The 26,886-nt window shown below is 52.1% G+C and overlaps 1 protein-coding gene and 2 long non-coding RNA genes across 5 annotated transcripts; 1 reads left to right on the top strand and 2 right to left on the bottom strand.

Annotated features, from left to right (window-relative positions):
• Positions 1–2,717: 2,717 nt before the first annotated feature.
• Positions 2,718–4,365, bottom strand: LOC118353950 (uncharacterized). 2 transcript variants are annotated; one of them, XR_004813678.2, is made up of 2 exons: positions 4,174–4,365; positions 2,718–3,008 (listed from the first exon to the last, which is right to left on the bottom strand). It is a non-coding gene; the product is annotated as an uncharacterized LOC118353950 (long non-coding RNA). The 2 variants fall into 2 exon arrangements; XR_004813677.2 differs by lacking the exon at positions 4,174–4,365 and adding an exon at positions 3,661–3,994.
• A 9,738-nt stretch (positions 4,366–14,103) lies between these two features.
• Positions 14,104–22,241, bottom strand: LOC118353949 (uncharacterized). 2 transcript variants are annotated; one of them, XR_004813675.2, is made up of 4 exons: positions 22,101–22,241; positions 16,297–16,418; positions 15,884–16,006; positions 14,104–14,265 (listed from the first exon to the last, which is right to left on the bottom strand). It is a non-coding gene; the product is annotated as an uncharacterized LOC118353949 (long non-coding RNA). The 2 variants fall into 2 exon arrangements; XR_004813676.2 differs by lacking the exon at positions 22,101–22,241 and adding an exon at positions 17,955–18,512.
• On the top strand, positions 20,479–23,431 carry FOXD1 (forkhead box D1). Its single transcript, XM_035713196.2, has 2 exons — positions 20,479–22,254; positions 23,058–23,431. Exon 1 carries the CDS (start codon positions 20,896–20,898, stop codon positions 22,219–22,221), a length of 1,326 nt encoding a protein of 441 aa, XP_035569089.2. The 5' UTR covers positions 20,479–20,895; the 3' UTR covers positions 22,222–22,254; positions 23,058–23,431.
• Positions 23,432–26,886: the final 3,455 nt, after the last annotated feature.

The following is a 26,886-nucleotide window of genomic DNA, read 5'->3' as shown; positions in this document are numbered from 1 at the left end:
CACCCCAGTGTTGTCCTAGCCCTCTTTCCTCTCCACCCCAATCCCATTTTTTGGATGGAAAAGTATAAAGAAAGGAAGGGGATCCCCCATTTCCTTACAGTGGTGAGGGTGAAGAAGAGAGGAGAGGAGGTATAATGAAGTTCGGGATAGTGCTACTAGAACCTCCTTAAGCACACAGATTGGGTTTACCCAGTAGGCCACAGACATACTACAAAAGAACTGACCTAGGGACCTGGTGGCTAGCGGTTTAGCGCCGCCTTCAGCCCAGGGTGTGATCCTGGAGACCCGGATCCAGTCCCATGTCGGGCTCCCTGCATGGAGCCTGCTTCTCTCTCTGTCTGTGTCTCTGCCTCTCTCTGGGTCTCTCTCTCTCTCTCTCTCTCTCTGAACAAATAAATAAATAAAAATATTAAAAAAAAACTGACCTAGGAATCTGAAACTTTGCTTATAGGCTTGGCTCTGTCACGTGGCACTTTGGACAAATCACTTAATGTGCTAGCTTTGCAAAACATCCATTTATACATCTTTAAAGTAGAAATGATGGCCTCTGCTCCCCTCACAAGACTATCGGGGATTCTGGATTATATAAACAGGCAAATCATGCTTTGAAAGCTACAACATTTCATTTCTAATAAAGCTGGTACCTTATACCAGGGAGCAAAGTGTGCATAGAGGGTCCCTGCCTTATGCTGGCTTGAGCTGTATAACAGGTGGGCGTCCTCACCACTGCCAGTTTGTGAGATGTAATCCCGGAGGAAGTTTTAGCATGGGGTAGGGAAACTGAAAATGTAGACCCCGCTGGACAGTGCTAAGATGGAATGTAGACTTTTAAGACCCCCAAGACATATCTTTGGAATCTTAGCATCCCAATGTTGCATAGGAAGCGTGGACCCTTCCCCAGGCCCCTTAAGAGGCCTGGTGGTGTAGCACTGGCCATCCCTTGCTATTTGCATTTCCACTGCTTCCCCCAGGAGATAGATGTATCAAAGCCTTCTTGGACTTTACCCTTACAGTTCTCCCCCACAGCAGAAATCATGATTTCTTACCCCAAGTCATTTGCTTTAATTTTCCTACATGTGATTTTAAGCCTCTTGAATGCAAGGACTTTGTCAATTTTAAAAAAATTTTTTTTTATTGCCATCGCTTACCACAGAACCAGGTTAACTGTAGACACAGGTAATGATTATTAAATAATGGAAAGAATAGCTTCTAGAAAAGTAAGTGAAAAAGTCAGGCTTTGGCAAAATATTTCCAAGAGTAAGTTGGAGGAAAAAATTTTAATAGTAGCCTAGACTTTTTTTTTAGTGTTAATGAGAGATTGAAGGGCGCCTGGGTGGCAAAGTTGGTTAAACATTGGACTCTTGATTTCAGCTCGGGTCTTGATGTCAGGGTTGTGAGTTCAAGCCCCATGTTGGACTCCACACTACACATGGAGCCATAAGCTTGAAGTAGCTCTACTTGATATTAAACCATAGTATAAAGTTACAGAAATTAAACCAATGTCCTACAGGCACAAGAATAGATCAATGGAGGGGTGCCTGGGTGGCGCAGTCCGTTAAGCATCTGACTCTTGGTTTCAATTCAGGTCATGATCTCAGGGTTGTGAAATCCAGCCCCGCCTCTGGCCCCTCGCTTAGCGCAGAGTCAGCTTGAGACCCGCCCCCCGCCCCCAATCCCTGTCTTCCCCTGCAGCTCCTGCACGTGCGCTGTCTCTCAAATAAATAAATAAATTTAAAAATATATTTTAAAAAAGAGAATACATCAATGGAAAGACTAGAGAGTCCAGAAAGAAAATTTAGTGTTTAATAAAGATGATCCCTTAAATCGTTGAGGAAAGTATGTACATGTGGTCCGAGAGCGTGATGGAGTGACTTAGCGATTTTTTTTCCACGTTAGAAGGTGCAAAAGTAATAGCATTCAGTAGAAACTGTACTTTGAAAAAAAAAAAAAAGGAACTGTACTTTGAATTTTAAATAATGGTCTTTTCTCAGCTGGTGATACACAGTACAGCACTGTCTTCTGGTGCTGGGCAGTAGCAGGGAACTGTGGTTCCCAGTCAGGTCCCAGGCCTCAAGGGTAAGCAGCTCACACACCAACAACCATTCTGGTTTTCACTCTCAGTATTTAACAGATAATGTGAGATACTCCACACCTGATTACAAAGCCGGCTTTGTGTTAGGTGCTCTGCCCAACTGTAGGCTAATTGTGAGTGTTCTGAGCTTGTTTAAAGTAGGCTAGGCTAGTCTAAGTGATGATGTTCCACAGGTTAGGTGTGTTTAGTGTTGATTTAGGATATTTTCAACTACGGTGAAATTGTAACTGGGACATAACGTCATTGGAAGTTGAAGAAGATCTCTATTATTCAATAATGGCGTTAGAACAAACTGGCTATTTATTTGAAGGAGAGCGTTGACTCTTGATTCTTTTGCGTACCTTACAAGTTTCAGATGGATTTAATGTAAAAAGTGAGACGTAAAAATTATATATAATTAAACATAAAGGGCAGCCCGGGTGGCTCAGCAGTTTAGCGCTGCCTTCGGCCAGGGCGTGACCCTGGAGACCCAGGATCGAGTCCCGCGTCAGGCTCCCTGCATGGAGCCGCGTCTCCCTCTGCCTGTGTCTCTGCCTCTCTCTCTCTCTTTCATGAATAAATAAATAAAATAATAATAAAAAAGAAGTTGGGTAAAGGAAATGAAAAGGCAATCCACAAAAGAATGTACATGTTTAACCTCTACAGCAATTAAGAACCTGCCAATTAAAATGAGGTTTTTATTTTTCCTATTTTCATGATGAAAACTTTCGAAGACTACAGTGCTCAATCCTGGCAGGGTGTGGGGAAGCAGGCACTGTCCTGTGTTGAATGGGTGGATTGTTCCCACACAGGTGGGAAGGAGGATGGCGAGCGAGGGAAGGGGGTTCAGTCATCAGCAGTGGAGAGCATAGTGCCTGAAGGACATGGCTGTGGTCCTATCTGGCCCGGCTGGAGAGTAGATAAAGTCCTTGTTGGGCTAGGAGAGCAAGGAGAAACAGATCCAAGAATTAGGATTAGGAAAGAGTGATCATTTTTTTTTTAAGATTTTATAGATTTAAAAAAAAAAGATTTTATAGATTTATTCATGAGAGACACAGAGAGAGGCAGTAGTCTTATTCCTACTTGCAGAAATACAAACACAAAGGGAACAGATTCGGGGAGATTGCACGGTGTTCCTGAAACCCCACAGCTAGCAAACTAAGATCAGAGCTCTCACTGTTCCTCCACCTGCCCGGACGGGCGCCTTCACTCCGTGCGCCACACGGCTTGTCTCTACCACCGCATTGCACATCCTGATATCAACGCTGAAAATAAATACAATTTTTAAAAGTATAAACGTGTGCTGGCTAATGAGTGGATTCTTGGGATGCTCTGTAACATTCAAAGGCATAAGTACAAAAGAATTTATGAAGGTAAAGGTGATTGTGATGGCATCAGAAATCACTCTTTCCTGGGACGCCTGGGGGGCTCAGTGGTCGAGCATCTGCCTTCAGCCCAAGGCGTGACCCCAGGGTCCTGGGATAGAGTCCTGCGTCAGGCTCCCCGCAGGGACCCTGCTTCTCCCTCTGCCTGTGTCTCTGCCCCTCTCTCTGTGTCTCTCAGGAATAAATAAATAAAAGACTACTTACCTTTACAATGTTGTTGGGATTAAGTAAAATTACGTCTCTGAAATCCCAGAATTAGTGCGTGCTCAGTAGCAGTGGAGCCCTCCAGTGTCGAGAACCATCACGGGGCTGCTTACTGTTGGCGGCCCCTCACATCCCCACGTGCCCTGGCTCCACCCGGGGCAGACCGCACGGCCTCACGCTGGAGGGTCTTGCTAACCCTCGACAAAGGGTTGTGGGGGGAAAAAGAAAATGAGCTGCTTCCTACTTTGTTGTTCTTCAGGCTGAGAGGAAGCCTGTGACTTCTCGTAAAATATTGGTGGGTCCAGCCCAGCAGGGCTTCCCTTCACCGCCCTGGCCGCACAGGCCCCTGTGCTGCAGTTTGCATAAAACTTGGGGATTATGTGACCCCATCTGGTGAGGAAATGGGGAGCGGAAGCAGCAGGCAAACAGGAGCCCAACAGCCTCCTGAGTCATTTTGATCAAACCGCAGCGGCAGCTCCTAAATGCAGGTGGGAGGCAGAGTTGGGGGCTTACCTGCAGGCCACGACACTAAGGTCACAAACCACATGTTGAGGCTGAGTGCGGAGGTCAGGGACGAAGGCCGGTAAGCAGCAGGGGCAGAGTGGAGGCGTGACGGCACCGTCCCACGTGGAGACACGCTCGGTGAGTCCGGGCCTTCAGGCAGCACTGCCAGTTGTTACTCTTGTCTTTTTGAGAGGCCGTGTGGTGTGTCAGGAAAACAAAAGAAAGATGACCCACATCGGAAATGGAAGCTCAAGATCTTCATTTCCCCACCGGAAGTGCCACTTCCAGGTTAGTGGCCCTCAAACCTTAACGTGCCTCAAAATCACCCACTGGCTGGGACACCTGATGTATTCTCAGCAGTTGAGCATCTGCCTTTGGCTCAGGGCGTGACCCCGGGGGACCCGGGATTGGATGAGTCCCTTATCAGGCTCCCTGCAGGGAGCCTGCTCCCCCCTCTGCCTGGGTCTCTGCCTCTCTGTGTGTGTGTCTCTCAGGAATAAATAAATAAAAATCTTAAAAAAAAAAATCACCCGCCGGGCTTGGCGAGACCCAGACCCAAGAGCCCACCCTCAGAATTTAGGCCCCGAGGACGTACATCTCTAACACACTCCCAAGTGATGCTGGAGCTGCAGGAGCAGGTGGGCTCTGGGAAGTGCCACCCAAGGTGATTTTTGGAGAAGGCACAGTCCTGTTGCTAACGGGTTCCCCCCCCGCCCCCGCCGCCAGAAGATAAATTTGTTCCCCTGCATCTACCCGCCCCGGGATCAGTCTTTTCTAGTTTCAAAAAAATAAAAATCATTATCTCAATTTCCTTTGTTCACAACAAGGGATTTAGGGATGCCTGAGTGCTCAGTAGGTTAAGCGTCTGACCCTTGGTTTCGGCTCGGGTTGTGGTCTTGTGGGCCTTGGCATCGATCCTGATCCGGATCCCGGAGTAGGGCTGTGTGCTCAGCGTGTCTGCTTGCGGTTCTCTCCCTCCCCCGACTCACACACGCACTCTCTCTCTCAGACGGATCTTTAACCCCCTCGCCCCCAGAAAATAACCAAAGGGTTTATCAACTGCAACAAAAATGGCAGTTTTAATAGGGGTCCATTGAAGTCCAGGTTAGTAATCCCCCAGACTGGTTGAACTTTGGAAAAATCCGAAAAGCTGGTGGGCAGGGAAGGCAGGAAGGAAGGGGTAAGGGAACGAAGGCAGCCACCCAGGCTTCACACCTGGAAACTCTGGTTTTGCTGGTTCGGGGTGGGGTCCTGGCAGGAGCCTGTGTGACTCTGACTGGCAGCCAGCTCTGAGAACCACAGGTCCGAGTCACTGGGTCTCACATTGGCTGGCACGTTGGGAGCACTTGGAAAGTCAAAAAAAAGAAAAAAAATGCTGATACTTTTGTCCCATTTTCAAAGATTCTGATTCACAGCGGGAGGCAGCCGGGGCAGCTGGCCTCTCGGTGTCCTGGGGCTGCTTCTCCGTGTCCCTTGCGGGTAAGTGTAGCTAGTGCAGCAGCTCGGCGCTGGCAGTCCCCTCCCCACACTCTTGGCTGGTGCTTGTCCTGGGCCTGCAGCGGCCCCGCGGCACCTGGAGCTCTAGAGGCGGCGGCCGGAGCCGCGGGGGCAGAGGCCGGGGCTGGTGGCCCGGAGCGTGGGCAGGAAGGCTGAGGCCCAGGGCCGGGGCAGGCGCCGTCACAGCCCCCGTTGGTCCCCGGGGTCCCCGGAGCCAGGTGTGCGCTCCTTGCCAGCTGATGGATTTGGGTAAAAGAAGGCTCGACTGGGGCGTGGGGCCTGGGCTGCAGCTGCGGGCTCTGTGGAAGTGGCCGGGCTGGGCAGCGGGCGGAAGGCGGCCCAGGGTGCCAGGTGAGGGCATGCAGTCGGGGTCCGCGAGCAGCACACGGCTGTGTGGGAGAAACGGGGGTCCTCCCCTTGGATGCTTCACCTCGGGGCTTGTCGTCGCAGCAGGTAGCCCCACAGGCCTGAGGTCCACAGCCCGCGGGGAGACAGGGAGACAGCACCTGCCCCCGAGCCCAGGCAGAGTCCTGGCGGGGCTGAGGCAGTCAGCGGGGGCTTCCTGGAAGCAGACACGGCTGCTGGATTGCGGGTTTGCAATTGGTTTGCAGGTACAGTGGGGCGAGGGTTTCAGCCTGGGCAGGGCCTGATGGGATGGAGGCAACATGTGGAGTACTGGGGGTTTTTTTTGTTTTTCAGGGTTTTTTAAAAAAAATATTTTATTTATTTGAGAGAGAGAGAGAACGGGGAGGGGGAGGGAGAGGGAGAGAAGCCCAAGCAGACTCCACGCTGAGCCCGGACCAGGACGGGGGCTCCGTGTCACGACCCTGAGACCACGACCCGAGCCAAGGTCAAGAGCCGGAGGCTGATGGGCCGAGCCCCCCAGGCGCCCCCCGAGCATTATTAATGGGCAAGTCGTGGGGTGGGGAGTAGCGAGGTGCCTGGAGAGCTGAGCAGGGGTGATGGCTCCATCAGGCTGGGCTCAGGGAGCTTGAATTTGGTTGCATGGAGCTGTGGTGGGCAGACCCCGCTGGGAGGCCTGGTGGGCCCGTGCTGGGTGCTGGCCACGTGGGCAGGCGGAGAGGTTGGCTGCTAAGGCAGCGTGGCAGGAGTGGACGGTAGCGAACAGATGCCTTGGAGTTGGCCCACGGGCTTGGAGGTAACCAGGCCTCCACCCCCTTTTAAAAGGAACATTTAGGTTTCGGAGACTGGCTTTTGTGCAATCTTCATCCCGGGGTTTGTTGTTGGAGCACAGCTACTAGTGTGCATTGGGCCAGTGAGCGTGTGGCCCTCGCCGGGGGCCTGGCTGGCTTAGGCCGTAGAGCATGCAGCTCTTGATCTTGGGGTTGTGACTTTGAGCCCCTCATTGGCTATAGAGATTGCTCAAAATGAAAAAAAAAATCTTAAAAAAAAAAGGAGCATTACCAATGCCAGGTGCCGCACTTATTTTTTTGTGCCATAGGTCACCCCAAATCTCAAGTAGTAATAATAATAATGGCAACAAATGAGGCATAACGAGATGTATTGTCATAGCAGGTACTTAGTGATATGTTTTTCCTAAAACTTGATAAAAATACACGTTTACATTTGCCTTGCCTGCAAAATAAAATTAATAGGCATGAATTCCTCGGAGTGAAGACAAGATTGGTCAAGGGTGAACTACAAGCGCCAATAGTGAGTGTCTACTACAAATAAGCAAGTCAGCAAAGGAGTTTAAAGTAAAGCACATCCTCGGGCCAGGAATAATAATTTGCTGGAAATTCTGTTGGGAAAGCACTAGCTTTTGAAGCAGATCCTCTCATTGCCTTGGAAAATCAGCCATAGGCGTTCCAGGTGTCTTGTTTGGAACCAAACGCTTACTTAGTATTTGAGCTCTACAACCATCATAAAAATATGACACACATGAAAACAGTTTCCCCCCTAAATTACATGTCTTCTTATGTTGTGAGCTGACTTCGCTGAAATGAAGAACCCAAGCTGTCATAGAGTCTCCCTATTAAACATTTCGTATCATGATGAAGTAGATTATATTTTCCAGAGATGGTGGTAATATCTCCCCCCCACACACACTTTTTATGTGGTGGCTTTGCCACCCTGCCCATTGAGAGGGGGTGGGGGGGTCGTCTGTGTTCCTCTCTTAAGAATTAAATTGTGTCTCCCTCCAAATTCATGTGTTGGGTCCTAATCCTTGGCACCTCAGGAGAGGAACGTATTTCGACAGAGTCTACACAGAGGTCATCAAGGTAAAGCCATCAGGGTCGGTCCTGATCCCGGATGCCTCGTGTTGTGAAAAGCCTCAGGTCTGGGCCCAGAAGCCCACCAGGAGGGATGACAGTGATGTGAAGAGACACGGGGGAAGACGGCCACCCATACGCCAGGAGACAGGCCTGGCTCTGGCCTCTGCCCCATGACTGGAGAGACAACCGGTCCTGCGATGGCTGGTGGACGTCTGGCTCCCCTTGTCTCTGCGGTGTAGCTTCCCGGCCTGTGGCCCTAACAAGGGGACACGGGTCCCCTTCCTTGACACTGGGGGACTAGTGAGTGCTGTGGAGATGCTCCTGGTTGTTTCGGGAACATTCATATACCAAGTCCTTCCGTAGCCGTATACTTTCATTTTTCTTGGGCACACAGCTAGACCTGGAATGCCTGGGTTGTGGGGTAGGCCTAGATTTAACTTTTTAAGATTCTGCCAAAATGTCTTTCAAAGTAGTTGTACCATTTTACCTTGTCACCAGAAGATACTTAGGAAATTCAGTGGGTGTGCTGGGACAGTTGGATGTACACGTGTAAAGAAGAATAAAAAATAAAATAAAAAATAGCCTCTAATCACATGCCATGTACAACCTTTTACTCAGAATGGATCCCTGACCTAAATTAATGTAAAGCCTAAAGCTATAAAACTCCGAGGAGAAACCACTTTGAAATATTGAGAATGGGTTAAGATTCCACGGAGAATGTGGCGTTTGAGCCACGCCTTGCAGCATGGGGGACCGGAGGGACTTGGTGGCAAACTGGACGTTGTGACGTGAGGAAGGAGGCCGCGGAACCTCACGTCTTGACCAGTTCTTGCTGCCAACATGGCAAGATGAGCCACAAGGAGTGACGAGGACTACAGAAGGAACAGGGCCTGCCAGAGTCAGGGAGAAACATCGAGTTCTCAGCTCAGGGTCCAGGAGACCCGCCCAGCAGGCCGCGAGGAGCATGACCCTGTGGCGCGTGGACAAACGGGAAGGGACATAGGAATTTTCAAGGCCTTGGGCAACAGCCGATGGCGTGAGGGGGGTGGCCTCACGTGGCACGGCCTACAGACCGAGGCCGCCCCGAAGACACAGTCTTGGGGACGCCAACACTGAGGTGATGACAGAGGGCAAAAAAGAAAAAAAAAAAAAAAAGCGAAGTTGGAGCAACATAAAAAATGCCGCAGACAGACCAGCTTGACTCTCCTTGACACCGAATACAGGCTGAGGCCGACTCCGGGAACCACCAGGCACCATCTTCCTGGTGGGCCCAGAATCCACCACTTTCCGCCGCCGCCACCGCTGCCCGGGCGTGTGCCCCGGGTCAGGCCCGCTGGGCTGTAACGGCCTCCTAAGCTGCCTTCCTGGTGCTTCCCTTGCTTGGCACAGCGTGTTCTTTCTTTCCTTTTTCTTTTCTTTTCTTTTTTTTTAAGATTTTATTTACTTGAGAAAGAGCAAGCACAAGCAGGGGCCAGGCAGGCAGAGGGAGACCGAGGCAGCCTCCTTGCCGAGCAGGGAGCCCCACGCGGGGCTTGATCTCAGGAGCCTGGGGTCACGACTTGAGCCGAAGGCAGACACTCAGCGGACTGAGCCCCCGGGCGCCCTGACACAGGGTGTTCTTAATAGAGCAGCCAGGAATTCTCTACAGGATTTAAGGATTTGAGCTCCCGCAGGTCACCTCTCTGTGCAACACCTTGCAGTAGCTCTTCAAACACAGGTCCCACCTGCACGGTCACCCCCTCCCATCCCACAGCCCTTTGGCCTCATCTCCTGTTCTAGGATTTTGTCCCATCCTCCCTCTTGCTCTCTCCGCTAGACTGCGCTGGCCTGCTTGCCACTCCTTGACTATGACCAAGCATGTTCCTGCCTCAGGGCCTTTGCCCTAATTGTTCTTTCTCGGAATTCTCTTCCCCTAAATATCCAACTCTATCATTTTTCCAGTCTTCATTCCCTGTTTAAAATTGTAACCTACCTGACCCTTTCCACACTATACCCACTGTCCCCGGCCCTCTTACCCTCTTTTTTATTTTCTCCTGCAGTGTCTGTTACCTTCTAGCATGTGATAGAAGGAAGTAATTAACTAACATATTCATTTTTAAAAGATGTGTTTATTTATTTGAGAGACGACAGCAAGAGAGAGAGAGAGAGAGAGAGAGAAGCAGACTCCCCACTGAGTGAGGAGCCCCATGCAGGGCTCCATCCCAGGACCTCGAGATCATGACCTGAGCTGAAATCAAGAGTTGGACTTTTAACCGACTGAGCCCTTCATTTTGCATATTTTTATGATCTATCTCTCTCTTGCTCAATAAATAAAACTCCTTGAACTAGGATTTTGCCCTTTCCAGCTGCTTTTGGGAGACTCCCTCCAATGGATCTTCAAACCCAGTGCGTTCGTCAGCTGTATCCATTCTGCTGTGTGTTCCATCTGTTTGTTCTTTACTTTATCTATTGTATTTTCCATGCTTAATGTTTCCACTGGGATCTTTTTGAAAATTATTTATTTTTCTTGCTTGATTTTACTAATAAGTTCCCTTTCACCTTAATATATTTATCATGCTTATTTAAAACTCTTAGTGTCTGTTCCAATAATTATGCTTCAGATGATATAAACTGTTCAGCTTGCAGTCTTTCTTTTACACTAATTGTGCTTCTCAGGTGTCACAACTTAGCAATTTGGAAATTGTGCATCATGAATAGTTAGGAAAACAGAAAAGTACAACAGAAATAACAAAATAAAAAAAAAGAAATAACAAAATAAAAACCACCATAATCCCACCTTCCAGAAATAACCAATTGAACTTTTTTATTATTTCCTCCCCGTCATACTATTTACATGCATTATATTAAATATATAAAATAAATATATGTAAATGAATATAATATTACATGTATAATTATATTAAAATTTTTCTATCTGGATTTTTCATTTACCATTTAAGTTTTTTTCAAGTTATTAAAATTGCTCACAGACCTCATGTTTTTACTGAAGTGTATTAATATACAGTGTTATAATCGTTTCAGGTGCACAATACAATGTTTCGACCACTTTATACATTGCTCAGTGCTCATCAAGATAAATGTTCTTGGCCTTCGTGCAATGACATCCTCCCCACAAACCACATGCCCCTCTCAGGGACCTCCTCCACTCAGCCCCAGAAGAGGAGGAGAGGAAGCACAAGGAGAAGCCCCTGGTGCACGGCCCCAATCCCAACCTCACGGATGTGAAATGCCCAGGATGCTGCAAGATCACAGCTGTCGTTAGCCATGCGCAGCGGTAGCTTGTGTGTTGACTGCTCCATGGTCTGTTTGCCACCTGCAGGAGGAAGAGGACGCTCCTTCACACCGATGCAGCGCTGCACACACCCAGAATCTAGAGGAGCGGGAAACCATCCCAATGAGCACATAGTTTTTTTTAAGATTCTATTTTCAAGTCGACACTGAAGGTGGAGCTCAAACTCACAATCCTAAAATCACATGTTCTACTGACTGAGCCAGCCTAGTGCCCACCCCCACCCTACCCCCCATCCCCCGCCACCATAAACACATTTTGGATTAAAAAAAAAAAAGTGAAGTGTACTCTTATTCCCTTTATCATCGATTTCCATTATCCCACCCACTACCCCTCTGACAACCACCAGTTTATTCTCCATAGTTTTGAATCTGATTTTTTGTTTGTTTGTTTTTTCTTTTCTTCTTCGTTCATTTGTTCTATTCCTTGAGTTCTACACATAAGAGGATTCATACAGTATTTATCTTTCTCTGACCGACTTCTTTCACTGAACATTATGTGGTCTGGATCCATCCACGTTGGTTGCAAATGGCAAGATCTCATTCTTTCTTCTGGTTGGACATACACACCACACCCTCCTCATCCACTCATCCGGGGAGAGATGGTTGCATTGCCTCCATGGCGTGGCTGCTGTAGATAATGCTGCAATAGACAGAGGGGCACACCTACCTTTTTCACTGAGTGTTTTCATTGTCTTTGAGAACCTGGTAGTGGAATTGCTGGATAATATAGTGTTTCTATTTTTAATGTTATGAGGACCCTCCATCCTGCTTTCCACAGCAGCTGCAACAATTTGCACTCCCACCAATAGTGCACAAGGGTTCTTTTTCCTCCGCATTCTCACCAATCCTTGTTGTTTCTTGTCTTTTTGAATCTAGCCATTCTGACAGGGTGTGAGGTGATAGCTCATTCTGGTTTTGATTTGCATTTCCCCAATGATGAGTGATGTTCCACATCTTTCCAGGTGTCTGTGGGCCTTCTGGATGTCTTCTCTGGGAAAATGTCTATTCAGGTCCTCCGCCTATTTTTCAAATTGGATTGTTGTCCTTGTTTTATTGTTTTATTGTTGGTTTCCTCCACTGTGCAAAAGCTTCTTATTTTTGTGTAGTCCCAATAGTTTAATCCTGCTTTTGTTTCCTTTCCCTGTGGAAACATCTAGAAAAATGTTTCTATGGCTGATGTCAAAGAAAGTACTGCCCATGTTTCCTTCCAGGAGTCTTATGGTGTCAGGTCTCACATTTGATGGTCTCTAATACATTTGGAATTTACTCTGTGTATGGTGTCAGAAAGTGGTCTAGTTTCATTCTTTTGCACGTAGCTGTTCAGATTTCCCAGCACCATGTGTGGAAGAGAATGTCTTCTCTGTTGTATATTCTGGGCTCTTTTGTCTTAGATTGATTAACCATATAAGTCTTGGGTTGAGTTCTGGGTTCTCTCTTCTGTCCTGTTGATCTATGTGTCTACTTTTGTGCCAGTATCATGCTGTTTTGGTTACCACAGCTTTGTAGTATATCTTGAAACCTGGGATTGTGATACTTCTAGTTTTGTCCTTTTTTTTCAAGATTGTTTTGGCTATTTGGGTTCTTCTGTGGTTCCCTCCAAATTTTAGTGTTATTTGTTCTGTTTCTGTGAAAAACGAAGTTGGTATTTTGATAGAGGTTGCATTAAATCTGTAGGGGGCTTTGGGTGGTACAGAAATTTTAACAATATCAGTTCTTCTAATCCGTAAGCATGGGATATCTTTCTATTTGTGTCATCCTCAATCACTGTGTTATCTACGATCAATGTTTTATAGGTTTTGGAGTTCAGGTCTTTCACTTACTGGGTTAAGTTTATTCCCAGTATTTTATTATTTTTGGTAAAAGGGATTGTTTCCTTACTTTCTCTTTGTGCTGCTTCATTATTAGGCATACAAATGCAATGGATTTCTGTATATTAATTTTGTATCCTGTGACTTTACTGGATTCATTTATTAGTTCTAGTAGCTTTTTGGTAGTCTAGGGTTTTCTGTATATGCTATCATGTCATCTGCAAAGAGTGAAAGTTTTCTTCTTCCTTATCAATTTGGGTGCCTTTTATTTCTTTTTCTCACCTGATTGCTAGGACTTCCAGTCACAGACTTAACTATTCACGATTGCAAATGATTTCGTTTTGAGGATATATAGTAATACATTTAACACTTGGACAGTTAGAATGTTTCCAACTTTTTCCCTTTTAAAATATCACTGCAACAAACATTTTTTGGTACATACATTTCTGTTCACATTTCTGGTTATTTTCTTAGGATGCAATCCTAGAGTAAATGATTCAAAGAGAACGGACACTTAAGGTCCAGTTCCCAAATTGTTTGCCAGAAGGTTTCTATCACTTTACACAGGAAGTGTATGATGCAGTTCCTTCTGTTACACCCATCGTGATAATGTTCTTTGCTAATTTGATAGAGGAAAATGGCATTTCACCTTTTTCTAACTTTGTTACCGGTGATCATTCATTATTTTTAGTTATTCTTCTGTAAATTTGGGGTTCAGGCCCTTCCTCAGTTTTTTTTCTGCACTAGAAGGCTAGCCAACCAAAGCTTTCTAGCAAAGACAATTTGTTCACACATCCCTCTAATGAAAAATGTTGAGGTGCCTTCCGCACAGGGGCCCATGTTTGTGTTCCACCTCAGCTACCCTCCCGATGTCCCCACCGGATTGGTGCCAGGTCGTGGTGTCAGGGCTGGCTCTGAGGGTGGAGATCGAGATGTTTTGGTGTTTGCATAGGTAGAGCAGAGAGGTGACAGTTCAGCCTTGGTTTAAGCCTGGACACCAGGCAACAGAGTGTAAGTGTGCACACGTGTGTGTATTTGTGTGTGTAATAGATAAGCTCAGTCACTCTATACTCCTTTTTTTTTTTTTTGTCACTGTATGCCAATTTTAAACCACAAAAAATGCAATTAATGATGAGGCTTTCTCATGGTCTTATACGGGATCCTTTTTATTTTCAATGTGTCTGGATAGCTGTACCCCTCAAATCACTTTAGAGAGGCCTTGTTCATCCCAAACAGAGAGGTTCCTCTTCACATTTCCTCTGGGTGAACTGTGAATAAAATAAGAAATAAATGTACTCTTTCTAGATATAGTAATGTTATTGTTTTCAATTCTCATATTAGAATTAAAAATAATAAATCTATTTCCAAGAAGTTAACTTATTAAACAGTGTAAGTAAATGCTAGAAGATTACAGAACTACAAGCATGTGCTCTTGAGAGTCTTATATGGAAGGTGGTCCCGCCCCGAAATGGGGGACTCCTCTCTGGAAGGGAGATGTGTGTATTTTGCAGTTTAATTCCTGATAAATACATCTCTTGAACTTTCGACTTGGGGGTACAAGATTTAAACATGCACCACTGCAGACCACTGAGATCAGAGCTAACTAAAGAAGTCTCTGTTTGGTGTGCGTTGGGGCAGGAGGGCGAGTCCAGGTTAACTGTGGTAATGAAAATTCCTGAGTCAGTGTAAATAATTTCGCTGTTATAAAACACAGATTTAGACCTTTCTGACATTCTGAATTCTTGAGGATTTCTGAATCCTGCTCAGAGGCCATGAAATGCTTGTTTAAGGAGCTGTTGCGCAAGCATAGACTGCTTAGTAAGACCCAGAAGGCCACTAAAATATCTTCTTCTCAACTCCCGACTACACTGCTGGAGACCCATCATTTGAAACTCGATTATGACATTTTATAACAGAATTCCCAGATTAATGGGCAGCCCGGGTGGCCCAGCGGTTTAGCGCCGCCTTCAGCCCATGGCGTGATCCTAGAGACCCGGGAATCGAGTCCCACGTTGGGCTCCCAGCAGGGAGCCTGCTTCTCCCTCTGCCTGTGTCTCTGCCTCTCTCTCTCTCTGTCTCTCATGAATAAATAAATAAAATCTTAAAAAAAAAAGAATTCCCAGATTAAAAAAAAGAATTCCCAGATTAAAATAGTACCTACTCTTGGGAGAGGTACCACTACCCTCAGCCAGGAATCCCTTGTCTTGAGCTTATTTTCAGACTACCTAACTGGCACTGGAGAAGCACATTTAGGGGGTGGAAAGAGCCTGGCCCGTGGAGTCCTGTGTTGGGAGAGGCAGCTGGCACCGGGACGTGATGACAGAAGGCTCTGCTCGCCATCACGATCTCTTAACACGTAGCAGCACCTGTGCAAGCCTAATTGCTCAGCCATCACTTGGAGGTACCCACTGCACTGGCTACTGTGACCTCGACATTAGCTTGGTGGCGTGTACGAACCAACCCTCATGGCACAACCATTAGACCCCTAGAGAATGCCTGGATGGCCAGAGAAGCATGTGAAGGTCATCTGGGGCCTCTGGGGATTTAGGACAGGTGAGAAGGCAGAAAAGGAATTTAAAAGTGTGTGTGTGTGTGTGTGTGTGTGTGTACGCGCGCGCGCGTGCAGGTGTCTGGGGGAAAATATTCACAATATTCACAAATATTCTGGTGGAATCTTAACTCCTCCTGCTTAAAATCGAAGACGATGTGCAGAGTGTGAGTCTCCAAGTCTCAGGACTGTGAGCAAGTTGAGGTTACAAATCCAGAAGCGGGGGCAGGAGGGGTGGGACTATTGCTGTGACTTCACTAATGTGTGCTCTCTTAGGACCATGGGGCTCCCTTGAGGATTTCTGGGGTGAGAAAGGCGCAGGACAGTGACAAGCATACCCTTACTGGGCGCATGCGGAGTCTCACAGAGAGCTGGATGCATTGAGGTTCACCAAGGAACAGAAAAGGAGAGAACCACCTCAACGTCCCTTGGTGGACAAATGGACGCACAAAATGTGGCATCTATATAGGAAAGAGTGTTATTCAGCCTTAAAAAGGAATGAAGTTCTGATACGTGCTACAAGGGATGACCTTGAAGACCCCAGTTAGAGACCCACTGTCAAGAGGACAAAGGTGGTGCTGCTCTACTTTTGTGAGGCGGCCAGAGGGGTCAGATTCATAGGGACGAGGTGGACTAGTGCTTGCCCAGGCTGGCGGCGAGGGGCAGGACCCTGGGGTTACTGTTTAGTGGGTCCAGTTTCAGTCTGGGATGATGGGAACTTTCTGGAAATGGATAATGTGATTGCACCAACGTGAATATTCTCCATGTCTCTGAACTGTGCTCTTCAGTTCTTGCTCCCCTGCGGTGCCACGGTGACGCCCGAGTGTGCACGTTCCTACTGTGCGTCACTTGCCTCGGTGTAAGGCTCTGCGTCTATTCGCAGGAAAGAAAGTAAAAAGTGAAAATAAAGTCAGTTGTGTGCGATTTGTGCGTTAGCTCGCGCCGACCAGCAAGCAGACAAAACGCAGGGCGAGGGCGGGCTGCGGCCAGGCCAGGCCCCCAGGCGACCGGTTTGGGGTGCGGGGAGCGGGGTGGGGGTGCGGGTTTCGGGGTGCGGGGAGCGGGTGCGTGGTGGAGGAGCGGAGTGCGGGGTGCGGGGTGCAGGGAGCGGGGTGCGGGTTGCGGGGATTGGGGTGTGGGGAGTGGGGGGGGCGGGGAGCGGGGTGCGGGGAGCAGGGTGCGGGGAGCGGCGTGCGGGGAGCAGCGTGCGGGGAGCGGGGTGCGCGGTGGTGGAGCGGGGTGCTGGGTGCGGGGAACAGGGAGCCAGGTTCAGGGTGCGGGTGCGGGGTGTGGGTTGCTGGGTGCGGGGTGCGGCGTGCGGGAAGCGGGGAGCGGGGTGCGTGGTGGTGGAGCGGGGTGCGGGTTGTGAGGAGCGGAGTGCGGGGTGCTGGTGCGGGAGCGGGGTGCGGGGTGCGGGGAGCGCCCACCCACGGCACGTCCAGGGCGCGCGGCCCCCCGCAGCCCCCGCCAGGCGCAAGGGAGCGTGCGGAGCCCCGGTGTGAGGCTCAGCTCCAGGGCTGCCCGCCGGCCCCTCCCGGGCCCCTGGGCGTCCGCCCCCGCGCCCTCCGCCTGCGTCCCGGGCCGCCGCGCCAGGAGGGAAGCCGAGCCGGCCGCCAGCCCCGGGGACGCCCCTGCCTGGCTCGCCCCGCAGGCCGCCGCGCCGCCGCCAGGGGGCAGCCTCCCTCCCCCGCCCCGGCCCGGGGCGCCCCGCACGGTCCGTCCACGCGAGCCGGTCGCGCACCGCCCAGCGCAGCGCCATCGCCCCAGCCTGGGGGGCGGCCCGGGGGTCCACGCCGCGGCGGAGGCTCTGCTCGGCCCAGATCCACCGCGTCCTCGCAGGTGCCCGCGCCCGCCCGCCGCCAGGTGACCCGCCATCCAAGGCTCGCGGGGAGCACACCCCGAGCCCCTCCGGTGGGAGCCTCGGCAAGGGGCAGCCGGCCTCCGGCCTCCTCCCTCCTCGCCCTGCTCCCTCCTCCCCTCCTCCCTCCTCCTCCTCGCCCACTTCCCTCCCCTCCTCCCTCCTCCCTTCTCCCTCCTCCCCCTCCTCCCTCCTCGGCCTGCTCCCTCCTCCTCCCGCCTTCCTCCTCTCCCTCCTCCCTCCTCTCCCTCCTCCCTCTTCCCTCCTTGCCCTTCTTCCTCCTCCCCCTCCTCCCTCCTCACCCTCTTCCCTCCTCCCTCCTTGCCCTACTCCCTCCTTGCCCTACTCCCTCCTGCCCCTCCTTCCTCCTCGCCCTGCTCCCTCCTCGCCCTGCTCCCTCCTCACTCTCCTCCCTCCTCACCCTCCTTCCTCCTCCCTCTTCACCCTCCTTACTCCCCCTTCCTCACCCTCCTCAATCCTCCCCCCTCCTCGCCCTGCTCCCTCCTCTCTCCTCTGCGGACGTGGTCAGGGCAGTGAGAGGGCAGGAGCACCTGAAGGAGCTGCTGGCCTGCAGCCGTCTTCCTTCCTGTGCCGCTCCTAGTGCTCCGCCTGGCTCCGCGCTGTTGATTTAGCTCTCCGAGGAGCGCTTCTAAAACTTGGACTTGGAAGTGCCAGCGTGAGGTCCTTGTAAGGACTTGGGCTACAAGAGCAGAGCAACGTAATGACCAACGACGGAGTAGTAGTGCTGACAGTGTTGGCTCAGGTGAATGCGGAGCCCCTTGCCATGATGCCATGGTTGTGCCATTTTTCAAAGGAGAGTCACTGAGAAACCACTTATTTAGGACTTGGAGGCACCGTCACAGCTTTCAAAGACCTGTGTTGGATGTTAGGGGTCATTTGTCAGCGCAACTGGTGGGTAGCTGTCCTCGGCCCCCAAAACTCGATTTTAAAAGAATTCTCAGGTTGGGGCAGTTTATTTTTGAGACTGTGATTGATAAGGGGATTAATAAGACATTGGAAAACGCAAAGAACTGGGTGGGAAAAGTAACAGTACACAAATGCAGCTGCCGGTCGTTGCTACAGAAAGTCACTGACTTTTGATACTTAGTTTTTTCAAGTGTTCATTTTAGTCAGAAAGCTAAAAATTTGAGGTGGGTCTCCACTTTGAAACAGGAATGCTTTAAGAAATGTAAAAATCCAAAAGGAGTGGCCACGTGAGTGTCAATTCCACGGGCTATCAGGACCTTTGCACAGCCGCAGCAATTACTGTGGGTTGATGACAAAGATAGGAATGCTTAAAATGACATCCTGTTTGAGTTGTTTCTGCTACGCTGTCACCTGAAAAGGAAAATTGGGTTGAACAAAACTTGAATCTTATTTTACAGCATTATTTCGTTGCTTCCCACCAGTAGCTATTGGAGATACTTAGATTTTCCAAAAACACTTTTAAAAGCTGGTTTGAAAGTGTTCATTACCCTATTATCAAGCCTGAGTCGAGGTGTGTGTACACCTTATACACATAAGGTTACTGTGGGCTGTTGATTAGAATCTCCCTCTTACTAAGAACCACAGAGTCCCTTACCTCGTCATGAAAGAACTTTTTGAGTTGTTCCTAGTTGTTTCTGTGTGTGTGTATTTGGGTTTTCACTGACATTTTCTACGTCTTTTCTGCATTCAACGATTACTTGCTTTATTCCCAAGAAATTTGTCAGATCCTCTCATTAGAGTGGTTTAGTTTAGCTGTCAAGTTTCTAGGGCATTCAGTTGCAGATAAGTGACCAAAACGCCAGCCCTAACCACATTTTTATTAACAGATGGCGGAAAACAAACGTCTTTGGAGAAGAACCGAAGGAGACAGGTTAAAAGGTCAGTAAACAATCATTATTGTGCTTAAACGGGGTGTGTGGGGGCGCTTCTCAACAGATTTGCCGGGGAGCTGCGGGCCCAGGCGGAGGGAGCCCGGCCGGCCCGCGGAGCTCGGGCCCCCTCCATGGGGACCGCTGCTCGGGGGCGGGCCGGGGGGGGGGGTCGGCTGGCAGCGGAGTCCCGGGGAGGGGAGGGTCAGCTGGGGGGACGGGGTGGGATGCTGAAGGGTGCGGGCCGCCCCAGGGAGGGGAGGGAAGGGGCGGGTCAGCTCGGACCCGGTCAGAATGCTGAGCGGTGCACCGGCTGCCCCGGGAGGGTAGAGGGAGGGTCAGCTCAGAGACCAGCCGGGATGCTGAGAGATGCGGCCGCCCCGAGGAGGGAGGGAGGGAGGGGAGGGGAGGGCCAGCTCAGATGGGGCCGGGATGCCAAGTGGTGTGGCTGCCCCGGGGAGGGAGGAGAGGGAGGGGAGGGGAGGGGAGGGTCAGTTCAGGGACCAGGCCGGATGCCGGGATGCTGAGCGGTGCGGCCGCCCCGAGAGGGGAGGGGAGGGAAGGGCCAGCTCTGGGGCCGGCCGGGAAACCCAGCGGTGCGCAGCCCCGGGGAGGGTGGGGGAGGGGAGGGCCAGCTCGGGGACGCCAGGAAGCCGAGCGGTGCGGCTGCCCGGGGAAGGGAGGGGAGGAGAGGGGAGGGGAGGGTAGTAGCTCAGGGACCCGGCTGGACGCTGAGTGGTGCGGCGCCCCCGGGAGGGGAGGGGAGAGGAAGGCCAGCTCGGGAAGGGGCGGGATGCCCCTGGGAGGGGAGGAGAGGGGAGGGGAGGGTCGGGTCAGCTAAGGGATCCGGCTGGACGCTGAGTGGCGCGGCCGCCCCGGAGCGGGGAGGGGAGGGGGAGGGGAGGGCAGGGTCAGTTCAGGGACCAGGCCGGATGCCGGGATGCTGAGCGGTGCGGCCGCCCGAGAGGGGACGGGGGGGAAGGGCCAGCTCCGGGCCGGGCCGGGAAGCCCAGCGGTGCGCAGCCCCGGGGAGGGTGGGGTAGGGGAGGGCCAGCTCGGGGACGCCAGGAAGCCGAGCGGTGCGGCTGCCCGGGGAAGGGAGGGGGGGAGAGGGGAGGGGAGGGGAGCAGGGGAGGGGGGAGGGGAGGGCCAGCGCGGGCCCGGCCGGGACGCCGAGCGGCGCGCAGCCCCGGGTCCCCCGCCGCGACCCGCGCGGGGCCGGTCCTCGGTGCGCTCCGTCCGCGCCTGGCTTCCCGCGCCCCTGCCCGGCCCTCCGCGGCGCTGACGCGCGCACCATGTGACAGGCCGCCCGCTATAAGCCGCGGAGAGGTCCGCCCTCTCCCGGACTCGGCCGCCGCCTCGGCTCCCGCCCGCCGCCGCCGCCGCCGCCGCCGCCCGCCGGGGAAGGTCGGCCCCGCTCGGCGCCCGGGCCCAGGCGGGGCGGCCCCGAGCGGCTCCCGCGGCCGCCGGCGAGGACTCGCGGGGCGCGGCGCCGAGGCCCGAGCGTGGCGCCCCCGGGGCCGGGGCCGGGGAGCGGCGGGAGCCCCGAGCCGCGCGTCCCGATGCGGCGCCCCGCCCCCGCGCCCCCCGCGCCCGCCGCGCCCGCGCCCCCCGCCGCCCCCGCCGCGCCGCAGCGATGACCCTGAGCGCGGAGATGCCCGGCCCCGCGGAGGACACCGACATCGACGTGGTGGGGGAGGGCGGGGACGGCGGCGACGACGACGAGGACGGCGAGGGCAGCGGCGCCGAGGCCCCCCCGGGGCCCGGGCGGCGGCGGCGGCGCTCCTACGGCGGGGAGGACGAGCTGGAGGACGAGGACGACGACGACGACGACGCGCCCCTGGCCGCGCGCCCCGCGCCCCCCGCGCCCCCCGCGCCCCCGGGCCCCGCGACGACTGCGGGCGCGGCGGGCGCGGCGGGCGCCGGGGGCGCGGGGGGCGCGGGGGGCGCGGGGGGCGCGGCGGCGCGGAGCCCGCTGGTGAAGCCGCCCTACTCGTACATCGCGCTCATCACCATGGCCATCCTGCAGAGCCCCAAGAAGCGGCTGACGCTGAGCGAGATCTGCGAGTTCATCAGCGGCCGCTTCCCCTACTACCGGGAGAAGTTCCCCGCCTGGCAGAACAGCATCCGCCACAACCTGTCGCTCAACGACTGCTTCGTCAAGGTGCCGCGCGAGCCGGGCAACCCGGGCAAGGGCAACTACTGGACGCTGGACCCCGAGTCGGCCGACATGTTCGACAACGGCAGCTTCCTGCGGCGGAGGAAGCGCTTCAAGCGGCAGCCGCTGCTCCCGCCCCACGAGGCGCTGCTGCTGCGCGGGGCGGCGGGCGCGGGCGCGGCGGGCGCGGGGCCGGGGGCCGGGGCCGGGGCCGGGGCCGGGGCCGGGGCCGGGGCCGGGCCCGGGGCCGCGCTCTTCCCGCCCGCGCCGCCGCCGCCGCCCCCCTGCGGCTACGGGCCCTACGGCTGCGGCTTCGGCCTGCAGCTGCCGCCCTACGCGCCGCCCGCCGCGCTCTTCGCCGCCTTCCACCCGCACTCGCCGCCGCCGCCCCGCGCGCCCGCCTTCGGGTACCGGCCGCACCCGCTGGGCGCCGCCCTGCCCGCCCCGCCCGCCCCGCTGCGGGCCCCGGCCGCCAAGGCGCTGGCGCGCTCGCCCTTCTCCATCGAGAGCATCATCGGCCGCAGCCTGGGCCCGGCCGCCGCGCAAGCCGTGCAGGCCTCGCCCGCGCCGGGACCCGCGCCCGCACCCGCGCCCGGACCCGCGCCCGCGCCCGCGCCCGCGCCCGCCCCCGCGCCCGCCCCCGGCGGCGCCCAGGCTGCGGGGGGCCCTGCCGCCGCGCTCACCCGCTCGCTCGCGGCCGCCGCAGCCTCCTCCGTGTCCTCGTCCGCCGCCCTGGGGACCCTGCACCCGGCCGCGGCCCTGCCCGGCGGCGACAGCTTGACCGCCCGCGTCTCTAACTGTTAAGGCCGCCCGGTCAGGGCGCTCGGCAGCGCGCAGGTAGGAACCCGCCCCGCCCGGCTCCGCGCGGCCCCCGCCCCGGGACCGCCCCGGGTGCGCCCTGCGCTGCGGCGCGGCCCCTCTATTTATGCAAAGCCGCCCCGAGGCTGCAGCCCCCCGGCCCGCCCGGCCTGGAGGAACAGGGGGCCCGCCGCGGGCCCTCCCTTGTGTAAGCGCAAGGGCCTTCCTCCATTTGTGGGAACTTTTTTATTGATCACTTCCTAAATCTAAGCCTTTTGGAGGTCTAGAGATTCTCAGGTCCAGGCGTTTAAAAAATACCAATAATGTTCAAAAGAGTAATACACAGATACTAAAGGTCCTGAAGAGCGCCAGCGAAGCAATAGTTTTCATATTCGAGGACACTTGTCTGGTGTACTTTTTTCATACAGTTATGGGGGAAAAAATGATTAACGTGTTTACACAAGGAACAACAAAAAAGTCAAAATGATCGTTTCTTATTTTAACCTGTGTTTTTGTATCATAATAGACACGCGGGATTTTTATTTTGTACTTGCTGCCTATTCTTTACAAGGGGTATTGTAAATTTTACTGGCAATTATTATTGTGCTATTCTAATGTAAGATTTTTACACTTTTTTCAGAAATAAAATGCTTAATTTTCAAAGAAAATCCACCAAAAAAAATTGGCTCCACTCGTCCCCTTCTTAGTTTATTTTCTTTTCTGTTAAAAAAAAAAAGATTTCCGTGGGAATGAAGTAGGAACCCGACATAGAATAGGAAATTTTATTTTCTGAGGGATTTTTAAAGAGCATCACGGCATCATTTTTCATTTCTGCTTTCCAGGTCAAAGTCACTGCAAGAAATCAGAAATTGCTTCTAAATGTTGACAATAAAATAAGCTACTTTAATAGACATTTTCAGACTTCTGTTCCATTTTGAAGAGCACTGGGGCTGTTAAAATTGATGCCACAGTCACCCTCAGATATTTTTGCAGAACTTTTAATTTTATTTCTGAGTTTCCCACTTTAACTTTCACTTCCTTTTGAGCACAATATTGTATCTGTAAAAATTCTCCAGCCTGACAGTTATATTGTAATGAAAGCAGCATGAGCAAATAGGCAATCTTTAGTCTTTGCAAATTTAATAGATACAAGTAGCTTTGAAGTCCTGCATAATATTTACCTGTGTAAAATAAACTTTATTTGAAAGCTCTAGTATTTAAAGCTACTATTTTCTTGAAAGAAAAGATGTTTAGGAATTGCATAAAGAAGTTTTTATTTTAAAAGGCAAACAGTGAAACTCTAAATGAGTAACGTAGAGTATGTAAGAGAAATCTTCAATTTTAGCATAGTACACGCTTTAAGAATAAAAATGAAAGTGTATCAGTGTTTATTGAAGTAATTATACAGCTTTTGTGATTTAGGGTATCTTTTTTTTTCAAATTTTGAGTATTTTCATTAACTACTTGTTGCAGGCAATTTCTAGTTATGTGAAAAAATATGAGACTCTAGTTTTGATAACTATAGATATTTGCCACAGGCTACAAATAAAACCAAAGCATATGTAATATGTAATTTAAATACTTAATATCAGTGAGTTGCAGAGGAGGTTAAATATGTTTACCAAATTCTTTTTCAAAAGCCTAGACAGGTATGTACCTGATGATCTGCACCACTAACCTATCAAGTTAATGAAGACTGAATTATAGGCCAATATTTTTGCAGTGACAGTCTCTCTTGACGCCCTGGCCTCCTGTGCCTCTTTAGGGAGGAGAAACTGGACTCTCACAGCCTTAAAATTAAGTCCTGGGTTTTTTCCTATCAAGCATTTGGAGAAGATTAAGTAAGAGTTCAGACATACCCTCAAAGTTCACCACTGACTATGCAGATACAAATGGAAACATTGTTAGACCAGAACCTTATATGCAAAAGTTACTTTTACCCTAGCCCGGCTGGCTGCCAGAGAGGAGCCCCCTGGGCCGGGAGGTACGGATGCCCAAGCCACCCGGGGAGAGGCGTTAGCAGGCGGATCCCCGACGGCACAGGCGCTGCTGCGCGCCTTGCAGCCTTCTCTCCGTAAGTCACAGACCTGCAGCTCAGAGCTGGAAGTCATTATGACGAGCGGGGGAAAGAGCAAGACCATGCGGGTTATTATTTGCGTGATGCTTGGACGGCCTGAAAGCAGGGAATCCCTGCTCATCCTCTGTTAGATGCCCGCACCTGTAAAAAAAAAAAAAAAAAAAAAAAGTGCCAGGCTGGGCTCTACCCCCCCAAGTTGTCAGAGCGGTTAAGGGGATGGTAACAAGGCACCGTGCAGACCCACCGCGGGCTCATCTGGAGTCTGGAGCCCGTCCCCGAGTCACGCACACCAGCGGGAGAGACCAAGCGCTCGTTGAGCCCCCAGCCCGGAGAAAGAGGAAGCCCCAGCCGCCTGCGGGCTCCCCAGGTTTGCCTCCTGCACCCCGGGGGCTCTGGGCTCTGCCCCAGGTGTGGCCAGCGGCGGGGGCGGGGGGGGGGGGGGACAAGATAGTGGGGCGCCCAGGCGGCGGGGCCTGCAGGCGGGGAGCGGCGGCCCGGAGCGCAGGGCGGCCGTCGGGCTGCACCGGGAGCAGGTGCTGGAACAAAGGCCGAGGGGCTGCGGGCTACCGGGGCCTTTGATGGGCAAGGACGTCTCCTCCCGGGCTCCTCATTCGCATGCAAATCCAGCCCTGGTCCCCTTTTCTTTGAAGGCACACAGAAGGATGTTTGTGTGTTTGGAAGGACCGAGCTTGCTTGAACAAGCCTTCCTCAATAGGCTGGGTCTCGAAAAATAAACCAGTTGGACAAACATTGGCCACCAGCTCTCCTCCTCCCAACTACAAAGTGTGGATTTGCTACAACTCATTAACCCGACGCTTTTCTCCCCTCCGTCTTGTTTCTCTGCTCATCAAACGCCCCCGTCGAGCCCGGAGACAAATGACCGGGGCGCAGTCGGGAGGGAATTGCAGTTAATAGGGAGAGGGATATATTGGGGCTAATGGTGCAGGCAGCTCCGGGAGGACGAGGACCACACAAAAAGGAGCGTCTCCATTCAGGGCTCTGCCGAGCGGCGGCGATTTACTCTGCGGCTGGATTTAGCCAAATGTTATCTATTGCGGGGGTAATGAAGCCCTTATGGATTGAATTGCTCCTTGTACCACACACGGTGTCACGACCTTAGATCGTTTCTTGGTTGATTTCTTTTTTTCTCTGTTGGGTAATTATTTTATTTCTTCAAAATGAGAAGCTAGCGCTTCTGTTCAACAACGTGTTTCCTTCCCATCCCCATCCTGTGCATTTATTTAAGAGCCACTTCCTTTCCTCTCTTAAAAAGGAGAAAGAAAAAAGAAAAGAAAAGAACGGAGGGATGAGAAGGGAAAAATTCTGAGAACCTTTCCCTTTCGCTCTCACTCACCGAGCCATCTCTGTATGCGTTTGCACATCCCTCCTTCCCTGGCCCCCACTCAGTGGCCCTTTCCTGCCCAAACTTTCTGCTGGTGGAACTGGGATTTGGCGTATGGTTACTAACAAAATTCTTACAGTGAATGTAGTAAGCATCCATGTGGGGGAAAAGCTTCTGCCTTTCGGTCCCCCCCACCCCCAAAGCTCACCATTTCTTCCTGTAGACTGTCCTCTGAGAGAACTGGGGGAGGTGGATTTTTTTTTTTTTCAGATGGAAGGTGATTATTTTGATGGAATACCAGCCTGTGTCATTTATTAAAGGCTGTCGGAGGCCAGTGGTGGTGCCTGTTTTGTTTTCCTCTCTCTGGCCCTGGTGGCTCTCATTTCCTTGCTTGACCGAGGACCAAGCTTGGAGCGGCTAACGGTGTTATTACAACTGCTCCAGGCGGGCAGGGATCTGATCTTACTGCCTGAAGCCAGGAATTAAGGACTCTAGGTTTAGTTTTAAAACTTCTCTGCTGGCTACCCATTTTGCTCCCACCTATTTTTATTACCGACTGAGAAAAGTCATGTGGGGGTAACTTTAAGGTCATATCCCCATCAAACTCAATCCGAATCAGAAATTTGCCCACCAGTCACTCTGGTCTCTCTGGGCTCCTCCAGGGGGATAACCGTGGGATGCGTTGGAGCGCCGGGGGTCCCCGTCCCCCTTGAGAACTGAACCAGACGAGGACAGGCCTGGGAAGCAGAGGACAAGCAGAGTGGGCCCAGCATTGTCAGCATCCATTCTCGTCTCTCCTGGCTTCCTGGCGTTGCAGCTGGGTCACACATATACACACACACAGGCATGCACGCTCATTGCCCATCAGCTGCCACTTGCCTCTCTTCTCCCCTATGATTTTGTAATTAGGCATATGCTTTTTGTTGGTAAATGTGTTTGATGTCACGGCCAATGAAATGTGGAGTGTTTATAGGGCCGTGAATGTAAATGTGTAAATATGTTTAGTGTAAAATCTGGCCCTTCGACTTTAGCAATAAATACCCTGCCAATTTGGATACGATTACATTTGACAGAAAGATGGAGAATCTGATCATGACCAGCTGCTCTCGGCTCTTTGGGACTTGTACTTTCCCAACTGAATTCACTTTTCAGATAATTTCTTTGCATGTCACATCTCTCTAATCACATCTTCCCCTTGATGTGAACAGCTTGGGCTCCTTTCTTTTTTATTGTTGACCCCTCTGGCACGCGG

This window comes from Canis lupus, chromosome 2, assembly GCF_003254725.2.
Source record: "Canis lupus dingo isolate Sandy chromosome 2, ASM325472v2, whole genome shotgun sequence".
Lineage (NCBI taxonomy): Eukaryota > Metazoa > Chordata > Mammalia > Carnivora > Canidae > Canis > Canis lupus.
Note: the sequence above shows the minus strand (reverse complement) of the source record. Positions and strands in the feature narration are given on the sequence as shown.

Excerpts from the sequence above, each read along its gene's own strand:
- FOXD1 (XM_035713196.2), top strand. The coding sequence starts at position 20,896 with ATGACCCTGAGCGCGGAGATGCCCGGCCCCGCGGAGGACACCGACATC.